General features: G+C 44.6%; 1 protein-coding gene across 1 annotated transcript; it reads left to right on the top strand.

Moving 5' to 3' along the window:
- The first annotated feature begins 3,136 nt into the window (after positions 1-3,136).
- Positions 3,137-5,214, top strand: LOC113832613 (MLV-related proviral Env polyprotein-like). The gene is made up of 2 exons (XM_027389694.2): positions 3,137-3,143; positions 3,287-5,214. Exons 1-2 carry the CDS (start codon positions 3,137-3,139, stop codon positions 5,191-5,193), a joined length of 1,914 nt encoding a protein of 637 aa, XP_027245495.1. The 3' UTR covers positions 5,194-5,214.
- The last annotated feature ends 11,787 nt before the right edge of the window (positions 5,215-17,001 follow it).

Below are 17,001 nucleotides of genomic sequence, written 5' to 3'. Positions count from 1 at the left end.
AGAGGACTAATTCGAACAATCAGGAAACCCTTGATCACTGGCTTGCGGAATTTCCCCAAGCCTGGGCTGAAACAGGAGGAATGGGCCTTGCCATTAACCAGGCCCCAATTATAGTAACCTTAAAAGCTGCCATCCTTCCTGCATCCGTCAGACAGTATCCAATGCCTAAAGAAGCCCGAGAAGGAATTCGGCCACATATTAAAAGGTTACTTGAACAAGGGATTCTGGTGCCCTGTAAATCTCCTTGGAATACACCCTTGTTACCTGTTAGGAAGCCGGGAACTAATGACTACAGGCCAGTGCAGGACCTGAGAGAAGTCAATAAAAGGATAGAGGACATACACCCTACTGTCCCCAACCCTTACAATTTGCTGAGTGGATTGCCACCTAACTATACCTGGTACACAATCTTAGATCTTAAAGATGCTTTCTTCTGCCTCCGTCTGCATCCCACCAGCCAGCCTATATTTGCCTTTGAATGGCAGGACGCGGCCCTTGGAATTTCTGGGCAGCTGACTTGGACTAGGCTACCTCAAGGGTTTAAGAACAGCCCTACCCTTTTTGATGAAGCTTTACATCAGGACCTGGCAGAATTCCGGGTTAGGTACCCCGCTCTAATCCTCTTACAATATGTAGATGACATTCTCCTGGCAGCCAAAACCAAAGGGGAATGCAAGGAAGGCACTCAAGCCCTCCTCCAGACTCTTGGGAGCCTAGGGTACCGGGCATCCGCCAAGAAGGCCCAGATATGTCAGAAACAGGTGACCTATTTAGGATACAAGATAAAGGATGGACGTCGATGGCTAACGGAAGCCCGTATGCGAGCCATCTTAGACATTCCCACCCCACAAAATCCCCGCCAACTGAGAGAGTTCTTGGGAACGGCAGGCTTCTGCCGCCTATGGATCCCCGGGTTTGCCGAAATGGCGGCTCCCCTCTACCCCCTCACTCGGCCAGGGGTTGCTTTTAAATGGGAAGAGCCCCAAAAGAAAGCCTTCACCGACATCAAAAAGGCTCTCCTTGAATCACCAGCCCTGGGTCTACCGGACTTAGCTAAGCCATTTGAACTTTTTATAGATGAGAAAGAGGGCTATGCTAAGGGAGTCCTCACCCAAAAACTGGGGCCTTGGAGAAGGCCCACTGCATACCTCTCCAAGAAATTGGATCCTGTGGCATCGGGATGGCCACCCTGCCTTCGAATGATTGCCGCTATAGCCCTGCTGGTAAAAGATTCTCACAAGCTAACCTTGGGGCAGCCTTTGACCATACATGCCCCTCATGCAGTTGAGGCAGTCATCAGACAGCCTCCAGACAGATGGCTTACTAATGCCCGAATGACTCATTACCAGACTATGCTGTTAGACAAAGACCGGGTCCACTTCGGGCCTTTGGTGACTCTGAACCCAGCCACCCTGCTCCCCCTCCCTGGGGAGCCCGAGGCTCATGATTGCTTACAGGTATTGGCCGAGGCCCATGGGGCGAGATCCGACCTGACTGACCAGCCTCTACCCAGCCCGGACCACATCTGGTTCACGGATGGAAGCAGCTTTTTGCATCAAGGAGAACGAAGGGCGGGCGCGGCAGTCACCACAGAGAATCAGGTCGTCTGGGCCCAGGCACTCCCCCCTGGAACTTCCGCACAGAGGGCAGAACTCATAGCACTCACGCAGGCTCTAAAATTGGCAGAAGGTAAGAGGCTCACCGTGTATACAGACAGTCGTTATGCCTTCGCCACTGCCCATATACATGGAGAAATTTACAGACGGAGGGGGCTGCTTACCTCCGAAGGGAAAGACATTAAAAATAAGGAGGAAATCCTCGCTCTCTTAAGGGCTCTTCATCTGCCCGCCGCCTTAAGTATCATACATTGCCCTGGACACCAAAAAGGGGATTCTTTCGAAGCAAGGGGCAATCGAAGGGCAGACTTGGCTGCCCGAGAGGCGGCCCTGACCACAGACACCACTAACCTCCTGGCTCTAGAGCCCACCAACGACCATCCCTTCCCCTCATGGGACTATGAACAAAGAGACATCCAAACCCTAGAGAAATTGGGAGCCACAAAGGAACCAAACGGGGATTGGACTTATGAAGGAAAGACTGTCATCCCCTACCGGGTAACCAAGTACCTAGTGACATTTTTACATAAGATGACACATCTGAGCTCCAAGAAGATGCGGGAGCTCCTCGAACGAGAAGAGGAATTCAATTTCCTTTTGGGGAAGAATGATATTCTAAAACAGGTAACTGAGCAATGTGATGCGTGCGCCCGAGTCAACGCATCCAGACTGAAGCTTCCTCCCGGGAACCGGGTCAGAGGCTACCGGCCCGGAACACATTGGGAGATAGATTTCACTGAGATTAAACCAGGTAAATATGGATACAAGTATCTATTAATTTTTGTAGACACCTTTTCAGGATGGGTTGAAGCCTTCCCTACTAAACATGAAACAGCCAAGATCGTTACTAAGAAATTGCTTGAAGAAATCTTTCCCCGTTATGGGATGCCTCAGGTACTGGGAACAGACAATGGGCCCGCCTTCGTCTCCCAGGTAAGTCAGTCAGTGGCCACCTTGTTGGGGATTGATTGGAAATTACATTGTGCTTATAGACCCCAAAGTTCAGGACAGGTAGAAAGGATGAATAGAACAATCAAGGAGACTTTAACAAAATTGTCGCTTGCAACTGGCACTAGAGACTGGGTCCTCCTACTCCCCCTAGCACTCTACCGTGCTCGTAATACCCCTGGACCACATGGGCTCACACCCTTTGAGATCCTGCATGGAGTACCTACTCCTATCATTAACTTTCTTGATCAAGATGTCTCAGATTTTGCTAACTCCCCTTCTCTCCAAGCTCATTTACAGGCCCTCCAACTAGTACAACGGGAGGTCTGGAAACCCCTTGCTCAAGCTTATAAAGACCAGAGGGACCATCCCACCATCCCCCATTCCTACCAGATCGGGGACACCGTTTGGGTCCGGCGTCACCAGGCCAAGAACCTTGAACCCCGCTGGAAGGGACCCTACATCGTTTTGCTTACCACTCCCACCGCACTCAAGGTAGACGGCATTGCAGCTTGGATACATGCTTCACATGTAAAGCCAGCCCGACCCACCGATTCAGCCACTGCATCAGAATGGACCGCACACCACACTCAAAATCCTTTAAAGATAAGACTCTCTCGTAAACCCTCCTGTTGATTGGTTGTCTTTCTTCAAGCAATTTCTTAGTAACGATCTTGGCTGTTTCATGTTTAGTAGGGAAGGCTTCAACCCATCCTGAAAAGGTGCTACCCCCCATGTAGCAACTAACCCCCACAGGGTTTATAATATCACCTGGAAAATAGCCAATCTAGGGACCGGGGAAATAGCCAACCTCAGCACTTATATAGGGACTCTACATGATGGGTTCCCTCCTCTCTATGTCGACCTATGTGACTTAGTAGGGTCTGATTGGGATCCCTCTGACCAGGAACCATTCCCAGGGTACGGATGCCACCACCCTGGGGGAAGGATAGGAACAAGAAGCAAGGATTTTTATGTTTGCCCCGGCCATAAACCAACTCATGGCTGCGGGGGGCCACAGGAAGGGTACTGTGCAAGATGGGGATGTGAAACCACAGGGGAGGCTTACTGGAAACCCTCTTCCTCTTGGGATTTCATCACTCTCAAACGGAGGGAGATCCCAGGGTACGCAGGGAAAGGACCATGGAGATGTGGGCAAAGAGCCTGCGGACCCTGTTATGATAGTGCCGGAGGGGGAGGTTTTCAAGGCGCCACCCCCGGAGGAAAATGCAACCCTCTCATCCTAAGGTTCACAGATGCTGGAAAAAGGACTACTTTGGATAGTCCTAAAGTCTGGGGACTCCGGCTGCACCGAGCAGGGAAAGTTCCGGTGACCTTATTCTCCCTGTACAGACAAATTACTCCCCTAAGCCAACAATCAGTCGGGCCAAACACAGTAATAGCGGACCAGAGAGCCCCAACCCAATTTCAAGTCCCTGAACCCCCTACCGTTCCTAAAGCTATCACTCCTACACCAGGTGCTGTCACCTTCTCCCCCACCCCAGATGCCCTAAACATCGAGATAACCAGAGACCCTCCAGGTACCAGAGATAGATTATTACAATTAATCCAAGGAGTTTACCAAGCCTTAAATTTTTCAGACCCCAACAAGACTCAGGAATGCTGGTTATGCCTAGTTTCCCGGCCCCCATATTATGAAGGCGTGGCAATACTGGGCAACTACTCCAACCAGACCTCAGCACCTACCAGTTGTGGAGCTGCTATGCAGCACAAGCTCACAATATCTGAGGTCTCAGGAAAGGGGCTATGCATAGGCAGGATTCCTCCCTCACATCAAGAATTATGTAACCAAGTAGAGCCATTATCTCAGGACAGCCGATACCTTGTTGCCCCTTATGGAACTTATTGGGCTTGCAGTACTGGGTTGACTCCCTGTGTCTCTACCACTGTTCTCAACACCACCATTGACTTTTGTATATTGATAGAACTTTGGCCCAAAGTCACATACCACCAACCTGAATATGTTTACAGCGTACTAGAGAAATCAACCCGATATAAGAGGGAGCCAATATCCTTTACCGTGGCCCTATTATTAGGAGGAATAACAGTGGGGGGCATAGCAGCCGGCATAGGGACCGGAACCGTTGCCCTACAGGGAATTAATCATTTTAAGCTTCTACAACAAGCCATGCACACGGATATCCAGGTCCTAGAAGAGTCAGTCAGTGCACTCGAGAAATCCTTAACATCACTCTCTGAGGTGGTCCTGCAGAACAGACGAGGATTAGATTTATTATTTTTACAGGAAGGGGGGCTATGTGCTGCCCTCAAGGAAGAATGCTGCTTTTATGCAGATCATACAGGAATAGTTAGGGACAGCATGGCCAAACTTAGGGAAAGGCTAAAACAGAGGCAACAGCTATTTGAGTCTCAACAAGGATGGTTCGAAGGATGGTTCGCTAAGTCCCCCTGGTTGACTACCCTTATATCCACGCTCATGGGACCTCTGGTTATTCTATTTTTGATCCTCATATTTGGTCCCTGCATTCTGAACAAACTGACTCAATTCATCAGAGAACGACTATCTGTTGTACAGGCCTTAGTCTTAACTCAACAATATCATCAGCTAAAGCAAATAGATCCAGAGTATCCAGAGACCTCTGAATGAAAGATTCCATTCAGTTACAAGAGAAATGGGGGAATGAAAGACCCCTGTCCCTTAGCCCTTTCTTTCTCAAGTTTGTCTCCTCTTCCTCCTGTTGGCGGCTTCCCCGATCCCCACCCCCGGCGGCCTTTCCCCGCCACCCGCCGCACGCCCGGCCCGAGAACAAGCACCGGGTGGGCCGGCCCGAGAATGAGCACCAGGTGGGCCAGCCCGAGAACGAGCACCGGGTGGGCCGGCACGAGGGCGAGCACCAGGTGGGTCGGCACGAGAACAAACACCGAGTGAGCCGGCCTGGAGCCCTGCCCCTGAGCCCCCGCCCGAAGAGAAACACTCCGTCCCAAGGTCTCCGCCCCCAAGGTCAGCCATCAGGAAGGGGGGGGGATTGAGTCTGCTGTACCAGACACCAGACACCAGACCTTGAGAATATGCTGATCTGGAATGGCTCTGTGTCTCATTTGAACCATCCAATGGAAATGATTCTGTATTTCGCCTCATTTGAAAGACTCTATGTTTCACCTCATTTGAATAACTCTGTACTTTGCCTCATTTGAATAACCCTGTATAGCGCCTCATATACATTGACCAATGGGAATAGCTCTGTATAATGCCTCATTAGAATTATCCAATAGAATCCCTGCTCCTAGCTTGCGCCTTTTTCCCTATATAAGGACCCCTTTCCCTTGGCTCGGGGCGCTTAGCCACACAGAAGCTAAGTCACCCCGGGTACCCGCGTCTCCAATAAAGCCTCTTGTTTTTTGCATCCAGTTCGTGGCCTCGCTGGTTCCTGGGTGTGGGTCTCCCTCTACGAAAGTACCTCTTTGGGGGTCTTTCACTTCCTAATTTTTAAAAAAGCTACCTTTGCTATATATACTATCTACTCTTTTTCTCATGGTCTCTGAGGATCCTATCTACACTCACTTTGAGGGTGTAGCATATCCTCTCTTGAGACTACAGCAGAGGACAGTTATCTCATAAGACAGGAAGCAGAAGGAAGGGGGCAGAAAAATATACCCCTAAAGGGTCGTACCTAAAGACCCACTTCTTCCAATGAAGCCACATCTTCTAAAGTTTTCTAAAATATTGCCATCACCTGGGGGCCAAGCTCCGAACACATGAGTATTCCTAGATTCATATCCAAACTATGTCACTCCATCCGTCTCCTGTAAAATTCAAGAAGAACATTGGTGCAGAATGACATGGGCATTGCTGAAGTAGTTCCCAACAGCTTCAAAAGCCCTAGAAGCAACTCATCACATGTAACTCTACTGGGAGAAAATTCAAATACTTCCTGTCCCTATATAGCGAAATTTGAAATGGTGTTCTATATGGTCTTCTGTCTATGCTTAACTAACTGTTTTAGTTAGCATGAATTATCAACTTGATACAACCTAGAATCTCCTGACAAGAGTCTCAATAGAGTAATTGTCTTTAACAGGCTGGTCTGTGGGTCTGTCTGTGAGGGGTTGTCTTGACTGACAACTGATGCAGGGTCATTTCCTGGGCAGGTGGTTCTAGGTTGTATAAGGATGCTAGCTGAGCCCGAGTCACAGTGAGCCAGAGAGTGAGAAAGCAAGCAGCATTCCTCCATGGTTTCTACTTCAGGTTCTGCCTTGGAATCTGTCTAGTCCTGCGTTCCTTCGATGATGGACTATGATCTGGAAGCCTAAAAAGAAATAAACCTTTTCTTTCCCAAATCTCTTCCAGTCAGATAGTTTTGTTACAGCAAGAGAAAGGCAACTAGAACAGCAACTGTATGACTTGGGGGAAAATACTTTAATGGTCACAGTGGAGACAAGAACTTGGCCTATGATTTCACTCGCACTCCATGTAAGTTATTTTGTTGAAACTATGCAATTTACTATTGTACATTAACATTGGATATGCAATCCATTTCTGGAAGGGAAACCTTTTCACAAAACATTATTATTATAAATGTGGAGCCCACAATAATCTTCAAGATCAGCTAGTTTAAGTGACAAGAGAATGAGCCTCTCCATCAAGGCTCTTTGGAAATATACCTTCTTTGTTTTCTGTAATGATCTTAACTTCCTGACTTGCTATCCTGGTGGATAGGGTGCAAATGAGTTACCAGGTGGGGGTGGGGGTTGGAAACTCAATTTTCCTACAGAATAAAGCACACCCTTTTTCTTCAAATAATCTGTCTAGGTAACCATACAACTGATTTGAAGTTCAATCCTGTATTAAAATGGCATATTTACTTTTCTTCTTTTCTACCATGACTTCCAAATTTATGATAAAAATTGATAGTATTGGTTTCTAAGACTTTGGAATAGAAGACACTAAATCACTATTTCATGGTGGTTCTTCCATTTGTCTCCACAGGCAAGCAGTCACACTCATCTTCATGCATTGATGTGACATCTTTCTGCCAGGATTCAGGTAATGTGGACCAGGCTGTGACACTGTGGAACTCTGTAGTCAAGGGATGTGCGCCTTATTTGTTGCCTTGGTTTGGTTTTATCATGCATCAGGGGTAATCGCTTTGTTATGTGGTCTCCTTTCTTATTTTCTGCAGCTGTTATTCCTTCACACGCACATACACCCATGACACTATGACATATTGAATCCTGGAGTGCTAACTTGGTAAGTCTGTGTTGCAGGCCTCATCCGTAAGGACTACCCAACTTATTCCTCTGAGAAGTCCTTGGTTGAACTCTCAGGTGCCTTTAGTATCTCCTCCTGGGTGTGTGTTTGAACACATCACTTTTTTTTAAAGGGAACTTGGGGGAAGGCCTCAGGTGGACTTCTTGGGAACTCTTCTACTGCTGTTTCATTCTTGCCTCTCAATTACTTTTGTGGCATCTGGATCTTCCTAAGCCATGACCTCTTCCAGGGTTCAAGATTATCAGCCAAGCATTTATACTATGGGGCTTTTCTTACTCTACTACTACTCATTCACATGACAGTCCCTTAGAATTAGGGTCAGAACACAGTGTCTTGAGAGTCTTGATTGTTTCTCTTGCTTTTCTTTCTCTTATTTAATTAATTTAATCATGCACACATACACATATGTGCAGATGCATATCTGTCAGTGTGTGTGGAGGTGTATGTAAGTAGAGACAAGAAGTCAGCCTTAGGCATTGTCCATCACTTTGGTTTCTTCTCTCATACATTTTTATTTTTATTTTACATTTATGGATAATTCACCTGCTTCTGTTTCTGTGTACCATATGTATGCAGTGTCCATGGAGACCACAGAGGGCATTTGGTCCCTTGGAACTGGGATTACAGAAGGTTGTGAATCACACTTGGAAGCTGACAATTAATCCTAGGTCCTCTGGAAGAGAAGCCAGTGAGCTTAACTGCCGAGCCACCTCTTCAGTCTCCATCCATCTTGTTTTTTTTTTTTTTTTGAGACAGAATCTCACTTGTCCTGGAGCTCACAGATTTGGCTAGGCTGACTGGCAAGCAAGCCCCAGCAATCTACCTGTTCCCATCTCTACAGCTCTGAGGGATTACAGATGTGCATAACTTCCCTAAGTTTTCCACATGGATTCTAGTCAGGTCTTTGGGTTTGCGTGGTAAACACTTTACCCACTGAGCCGTCTTTCTACCCTACTGGGTTGTTTTGTTGTTGTTATTTTTAATATTCACCCAATTCTTTACAAGAGAGATAATGTTTCCCCCTTTGGGTTTTTTCCCTATTTCATATCTTTATTTATGAGTATTCCTATTTTATCTGAAGGTTGTGGGTTTTCATACAGGTGACTCAGGACTTCAGAAACACAGGATACACAAAGACAAAAATGTCTTGATTTAATAAAAATTGTAGCAGGAATAATAAAACCCAGAGACAGATATTGGGGTCTAAGCTGAAGATCAGAAAAGCAAAGCAGCCAATCAGTTCTTACCTCTACCAAGGCTGGGACGATCCTGTCTTCAGGATGACTGCAGATTGAATACACTACACTCCTGTGTCCACCACTTTATTTTTCTCTCTAGTGCTGGGATTAAAGGTGTCTACTCCCACCTCCCAGCTTCTATGACTAACTAGTGTGGCTGCTGGAATGAAAGGTGTGTGTCACCACTGCCTGGCCTGTCTGGCTTATTTGTGTGGCTAGCTTTGCACTCTGATCTTCAGGCAAGCTTTATTTGTTAGATCATAAACAAAATATCACCACAAAACATAAAATGACTCCCACTTTCTATTTTCTGTCCATCTTTCATAAAGAATCAGTCTCTGCTCTCGTGTATTCCATTCCTCATATCTGCCTCCAGTGAATAGACCAGGTCTTCATATTCAATTCCATGTGGTTGCCCTTCTCCTGGTCTATGTAAGGTTAATCTCCCATGGGACTTGTCTCTGTGAGCTCCTATCATTCTCTCACCTCTTTGCTCCACAAACATTCTGCTGCTAATTCAGTGTTTAGCTGTATCTTTGCCTTTGACCCGGTTTGTTCTATTCCACTCTTAATTCATACATGCAACCATCTGGGGTTGTGGATAGCTAGATGTGGGCGGAGGGAATAAAGGATTTCACCCAGCACAGGTCAGATAGAAACACCAAGCAGGTATAAGACAATCAGATTAGTCACTCAGCCTATGGCATGTGAAGAATTTTGCTCAAAGAACCTCTCTGAATCATTTTCAAAGACTCTTCTCACTTCCAGCAACTTATTATGGGCTTGGTCATAAAGGTGGGGCTGGGTATGAGCACATTCAAGGGAGGAAAGCTTGTTCTGTCAAATTCACAAGTTTATGAGGAGACACAGACTTGGCTACCGCGAGACAACTGGTAAAGATCCAGATTAGATGGAGATGAGATATTTCTGATATCAAGTCTTAACGGTTTTCTTGACCACCCTGCTTCTTTCCATTCTGAAACGAAGCTGTTGCAGTAGCAGCTTAGTGGGATCTCTTTATACTCCGACCTTCTGAAATTCCTTTGTGCAGTTTACAGAGGTATTTTTCCAACATCCTAATCATTTTCTTGCCCAATGTAAGCAAACTAAACCTTGAAGATTATGAAAACGAGCAGGAAAAGTGGTTCTGATCAGACGTTTCTTGACTCCTGGATATAATTCACTTTCTGGCCCTAAGATAAGCAAGTTTACTTTTGCCTCTAGAAACTGCTGGCCTGGGCCAAGGCCTAAGCATTTTTCTCAGTTTTGTTTGTGTTTGACTGAGCAATGACCACCACCTGTATGTCCATATCTTTTTTTTAAAAAAAATTTCCGTTTCTCCAGACAGGAGAAACGGAAACAGTCAGTGTAGCCCTGACTGGCCTCAAGCTCACAGAGATTTGCCCACTTTGAGTTTCATAATGAATGGATGCCTCTTGCATATTTGGTTTTAAGGCCCTCCCTCTTATCCGAGCTGACTTGGTTCCAGCTTGGCTCTCTTGGTTCCAGCTGAGGTTGTTTGGGGGACATAATTCACAATGTCCTCACGACCCACTGGCTTCTCAGGCCTTAGAGTCATTTTGTACCTTGACAGCTACTTAATTATCTGCTTCTGGTACCAGGAGTTCTTCATCACTGATGGTTCCCTCCAGTTGATATGAAGACTTGGCCACTTATATAAAGAGGCAGTAACATTGATGTCTTCTCAATTTTGTGAAAACAACCAGATCAAGGTCTCAAGTCCACCACTTCTGAGACAGTGCGTTTGCAATGTAAGCAATGTCTCCAGAGATAGTTTTCAAAATTGGTGGGTGACTCTGGTCCCAATAGAAGTTGTCATGTTTCGGTTGGAAACTGAGGAGGTAGAGGCAGGCACTGGAAAGAACTGAAGAGTCCAGTGTCATCTTGATAGGAAATGTGGCAGCAGGTGCTGGAGAGGTAGCTAAAAGTTCTAAATTAGAACCAACAGGAAGAAGGAAGAGAGAGGCAGAGGACCTGGCTTGAGCCTTTGAAACCTCAAAGCCCACCACCAGTGACACAGTTCCTCCAACAAGACCACACTTACACCAACAAGGCCATACTTGCTAATAGTGCCACTCCCTATGGGGCTGTTTTGATTCAAATCACCATAGAGGGCAAGAAGCAGTTTCACCATGGAGCAATGTGCAGAGTCTTGGCTATCCATAGCACTAGATATTTTTTATAATAAAATGAGAATTTTGAGGGGCATAAAATGGCTGAAACCCTTCTTATTTTCCAAGAAGAACCAGGACTTAATTTGATACATTTTGGGTTTAGTTTTAGGTTTAGGTTTACAGATGGGATAAAAATTATTCCCATGCAGATCTGAGGGTATGAGGACAAGAAAGAATAGTCATTTTCTGCTGTGACTTGTGAATTCATTTTTCTTAGTAAATCAGTCCCTTTATTTGTAGAACTGTAAAGATCTGGGATCTATTGGTCTGGGGCCTGGATCTCCAACCCTACTGTGACATTTCCCGAGGTCTTCATATATTCCTAGTGCAGCCCATACCATGTAGCAGGGACAGCACAGCCTTGTACCTAACAGGGTAGATTGTACAATCTGGATTCTTGGACTCTCGGCTTCACTGTTAGTGGATTTAAAACAGGTGAGTCAAGGCATCCCTTGTCTTAGTTTCTCCCCAGGTAAAATGAGTGTGTCTGCCTTGTGTGGCTTCTTCGAAAAGGAAATGAGATAATTCATGCACAGCACATAGCGCAACATCTTCTGTCAGTTAAACCCTCCAGGAATGTTAAGTATTTTTCAACACTTTAGAAAAATGGTACTGCCCAAGCCAAATGCTACAAACAAAATAATTTTTATTTCCCCACACATTTTCTTGTATCTTGTTGAGTCTTGTAAACTCAAGCTTTTCTTGTTTTTGCCTTTTTCAAATACAAGCTGTTCCAATAGTTCTCTGTATCAAAACCCAATGTGTTTTATGCCACCCTTGGGGTCGCAGAAAAGATGCCGAAGCAACATTTTAGACGTTCCATTGGTTGGTGCTGTTTCTCAGGCTTTGCATTGTATGTATAAGGCTCTGGATGCCCTCATCTCCTAGTCTGGATGCCAACTGTGGTTGCAGACAGGGATTCTGGGTGTGAGGGTTAAGTAAGGCCAGTGAGGGGTATAGAATTCACCCCAAATGACATCATGGATTCCAGTTGAGGAAATACTTTCTGGTCAAGAGGACTGAACACAGACACTGAAGCCAGACTGGAGGCCAAACAAAGAAAGGAAGGTGGAGTTAGACATGATTATTCAAGAGTGAGAATGGGTTTGAAAGCTCTTTATGAAAACAGTGAAGCTCTTTCTTATTTTCTCCGTTCCTGTTAATGGCCACCACTCTGCCAGAGTCTGGAGGAAAGGGAGGAATCGCTTGTATGGCTCTGCCTCACATACTTTCTTCACCTTCCCTCCAGTCTGGCCAAGAAAAGCCCAGAAAATGTTTACCTAGCTTTCTTGATAGGTTGTTTTTTAGCTCTGATCTTGCTGGGTGGGTGTTTGCCTGCTTTGATGATGAAGAGAAAGCATGCTTACACGTGTGTAACTCTGCACATCAAAGAAAGCCATAAACATTGTCCTACTGAGGACATGTGATCAAAACTTCCTAGAAGGAAGCCACATCTCACCTTGAAGCTTCTGCAAGCAGATGGACTTATTAGGACCTTAATAACTGTGGAAATGTTACAGTTTACCTTGGGTTATGTTTAGCCTAATAGCAAGTCCTTGCTCACTTCTGTGTCTGAACTAACACCCTTGTGACTGTCAGGTGAAATGTTTCGAAATGTTATTAACTGAGCAGACTACTAGCGACCATAAGGAAGAGGACTAGGATGTCATCAGATAGCATCTGAAGCCCAGAGTGGATTTTTCTTATTGCTTTGTATTTTTTATGAGTTTGTTTTGTTACTATAACAACTTCTTGAAACTACTGCCATGTTGTGATATGGAATTTGGGGAAACTAGTCTCTGTGTTCTTGGGCCCATAGCGACTCATACTGGGCTCCAGAATTAATACTTTGCTGTCTCTTTGAAATGAGAGAGTGCTTCTTGAATCAACAAGAAAATTGTGGCTGAAAGTCAAAGTCAAATGTTACCTCAGTAGAGTATGGGAGATGCCTGGCTCCTGGCTCCAATCAGATTGCATCTTTTATGTTAGAGTTTTAAGGGTCAGAGTCTTATAGCCTTTATCAACGCTGCCACCTTCAAACACACATTGAATCTAACTCTACCTACTTGAGGTATCATTAAGACCAGTGCAATGATTTTTAAACCTTGTGGTTACAAAATGAATATTTATATTGTTTATTTAGAGAAAAGATACCCATTTAAAACACTCTTGAAAAACAATTTACCTGAGTTTCTTTCTCAGGTTATATACAACATACAATATATAACCTTATATAATAAGGTTATAAACTATTATCACAGGTAGCACAATATTTTTTGTGGTCTATGTGTTTCTTGTAATAGAGATCTTGGCATTGAAAATAAGTATGGCTTGTACACATTGTATTTGGCATTGAAGTGTTTAATTCTATATAAAAAATAGTCATTTTCTTTTGGTACATTATTGGCCAAGTAGACAATTAATTTAAGGACAAGATTTAATCAGAAAGCTAGTTTCTAATCATCTAATTAGTATAAGGAAAATTCAATGAGTTATATAATTATATACTTAACTGTTTGATAACAGTCTTCTAGGAATATGCATAAAGTGTTATTAAAAATTTGGGAGTTGTGGTTAGAGAGATGGCTAGGGATAAGAATACTTGCTGCTCTAGTACATGACTTAGGTTTGGTTCCCAGCACCCATATGGCAGCTAATTACTGTCACCTGTCACTCCAGCTCCAGGGGATCTGACCCCTTCTTCTGGCCTCTTTGGGCACTTCATGAACATGGCACTTACTCATACAAGCAGGCCAACACTGTCTTTCGAAATTTTAAAACCTGGAGTAAATTTCACCCCTGAAGCTTTAGTATCAGTTAATTGTTCAGGCATAACATGGTACCAAACACAAGCCTACTTTAATGCATCTATAAACATACATCATATAGATTTAGTAGTAACACTGAACATTGACAATACCATGAGCCATGGGTCCATGTGCCTTCCTTTCATGCAAAAACATACATCCCAGTGCAGTGGAAGGTAATTGTGATGACAGGTAATTAATCCTTCTGTGGAAGTAGATCCAGAGAAGGAGGCTGAGCTCACAGAGCACCTCGAAATCATTCTTAAAATCACCTAAGTGTCTTTGATCTCCTGACATCCCTTGCTCCACTGTAGGTGACTGCACTGCTGTAACAGGCTTCCTCAGTGAGATGTCCATGTGTGTCTTAGAAATCACACATTTCCCCTCATCTGCAGAACCTATGTGAATAATAATATACATGTATACGTATGTGTGTTATTTATGTATGTGTATTTGTAGGTCACAAAATTAGACAGGGGATCCTGAAAGGAGAAGAGGAGGCCAGGAGAGAGACAGGGAAAGGAGGGGGTAATGGAATACACGTGACGTGAAGGCAATACAGGAGACTAATCTGGAGAGAGAAAAGGAACAAGCCAGGAGTAGGAAGAAGGCACGGAGGAAGGTATTTGGAGAGGGGAGGGAGAATTAGAGCAAAATAAAAAGACATGTAAGTGTGAAATTGTCATGATGTAACCCATTGCTATGTATGCTAACCTAAAAATTTTGCCAATAAAAGAGGCATGTTTTCTGCAGGGGAGCTGATGAAAGCTCCTGCGAAAGCTGGGTCTAGTGTCTCATCGCTGTCTGGTGTCTGGCTTGTCCTTCACAGTGGAATGAACAATGGGGTCTTTACTAGAGCAGTCCCATAGGGTGATATGAGTGGCTGTTGCCTTCACTGCCTTGTCCAAATCTATATATATATTTACAGACAGCTCAGACATTTAGCATTCCTTATACATGGATTTCTGCATAAACACAGAACAGGTTAATTTTTAAAATTGCATCCAAACTGGGATTTCAACCTCACCCTATGACAGTCTGTCTTTCTGGCATTTTACTTCTGTTTTCACATCACAGCTTCTTTGTATAACAGCAAGGAGAGTCAGACAGAGGCTCAGCCAAACAGAGAGCACCTTGGGATCTTGGCTCTATCTAGGGACAACAACAAAATCACAGTGAACACAGAGTTTGGAGAGAGACCCACTAAATTCCTACCACAAAGTGGAAACAGCAGAGTGGAAATGTGCTTATCCCAACAAACTCTACCTGTGCCCTGCTGTAGATACCTACTTTCCTGTCACAGCTTGTCATTCCCTGACACAGGGCCCGAGGTTTAGGGTGATTATTACTTTTCATGGAAAAGTTCTGTTCCAAACATCTCTTGTATTATCACAAATTCTCAAGGCCCTGTGAGATAGATGCTAATGTCAACTTTAGTTTATTCAGTAAATGCTTGGGGTCTCTGAATAGTTAGAGAACTTGGTCAAGGTCACAGACAGAACTCAGTCAGAGTGTCCAACTTTCAGCTCCTGGGACAGGGTACTGCTATAGTAAGAAATTACCAGTACGGAGTCAGGTAGAAATATAAGGGTATTTAATAGGGAAAAGCCTTACTTACAGAGCGAACCAGCCAGCCGGTGGTAGTCTGTACAGCAAGAAGCAAAGAGAAACCGAAACCGAAAACTCAGTCCCCCTACTCACTCTGACCATGCCCTCATAAGCCCTTAGGTACTCTTGTAGCCAGCCCCTAAGAAGGCGTGGCTACAGCTTCTCCTACAATTCCCCTTTTAGTCTAAAAGAGGATTAAAACTTAAGAAGATAACTATCTATTTTAACTAAACCCTAAAGTCATAAACAATAGGAAGCTATTTATAACTAGGTATATACACTATCCTAACTGACAACAATGGGGAAAGTGGGCGTAGCATTTTCTAAGTTACTTCCTGCTGAAATGGGAGAAACCGAAACCAAAAACTCAGTCCCCCTACTCACTCTGACCATGCCCTCATAAGCCCTTAGGTACTCTTGTAGCCAGCCCCTAAGAAGGCGTGGCTACAGCTTCTCCTACATACTGCCACTAATTTCTCTACACTAGAGACACTGAGTTCCAGAAATCTTCAGATGAATGATGTTACTTTCGTGGTGTGTATTTAATGGTGACAACAAAGGGTGGGTTCCATTCTCCTTGTGGGTTATTTACAAGAAGGTAGCGGCTCCTTTAGGGAGCACCTGGACACTGGAGACAACATGGACCTAGACCACAGATCAGGCAGAGGAAGAGGCAGACACTACAGGAAACGTGGATGCTTACAACAGCTGAGTGAGCCACCTGATGTCTGAAGGAAGACCGTGGTTAGAAAGCTTCTCCCATTTCTTATAATGTAGGAAAAAATGTATTTGCTCTTTGCCCGGATCATAGAAGTCTTCATTTCCACCATGTGGGGTTGTAATATCCAAAGCTTTGGGTAAGGTCTTAAGTTACTGGTAGGCTGAGCTCCTGTCTAAACTCCAGTTTCTCAGAGAAATGTTGCCCCCAAAAGGTCTATAAAAATATTGCTTCTGCAAGTGAGTCAGAGATTAGATGTGGAAAATGCTTCACGTATAGACAGACTTCACTGGGGACTTAAGTATTGTCTGTGTTTATTTCACCTTTTGTTTCTCCATCTGGATAACAGGGTCCCCGTTTCCTTTGTGCTGTCCACCTTTCTAACCTGTGTGTCCTGTTCCACTCTTAGCCTGAGGAGAAATTCATAGTCTGGGAATGGCAAAATTCCTGGCACTGTAGCCACATCCCCTCAGCAAGGAATTGACATTTTAAGAGGAAGGACCCATACAATGAGAATCCTTAGGACTTTTCTGTCTCAGAAGAGAATTCATGTATCTGGGTTCATAGTATGGGAGAGAGCTTTCTGTAGGACCGGGGTGAAGATGGATCTAGATTCCAAA

Source organism: Cricetulus griseus (assembly GCF_003668045.3).
Source record: "Cricetulus griseus strain 17A/GY chromosome 1 unlocalized genomic scaffold, alternate assembly CriGri-PICRH-1.0 chr1_0, whole genome shotgun sequence".
NCBI classification, from domain to species: Eukaryota; Metazoa; Chordata; class Mammalia; order Rodentia; family Cricetidae; genus Cricetulus; species Cricetulus griseus.
Note: the sequence above shows the minus strand (reverse complement) of the source record. Positions and strands in the feature narration are given on the sequence as shown.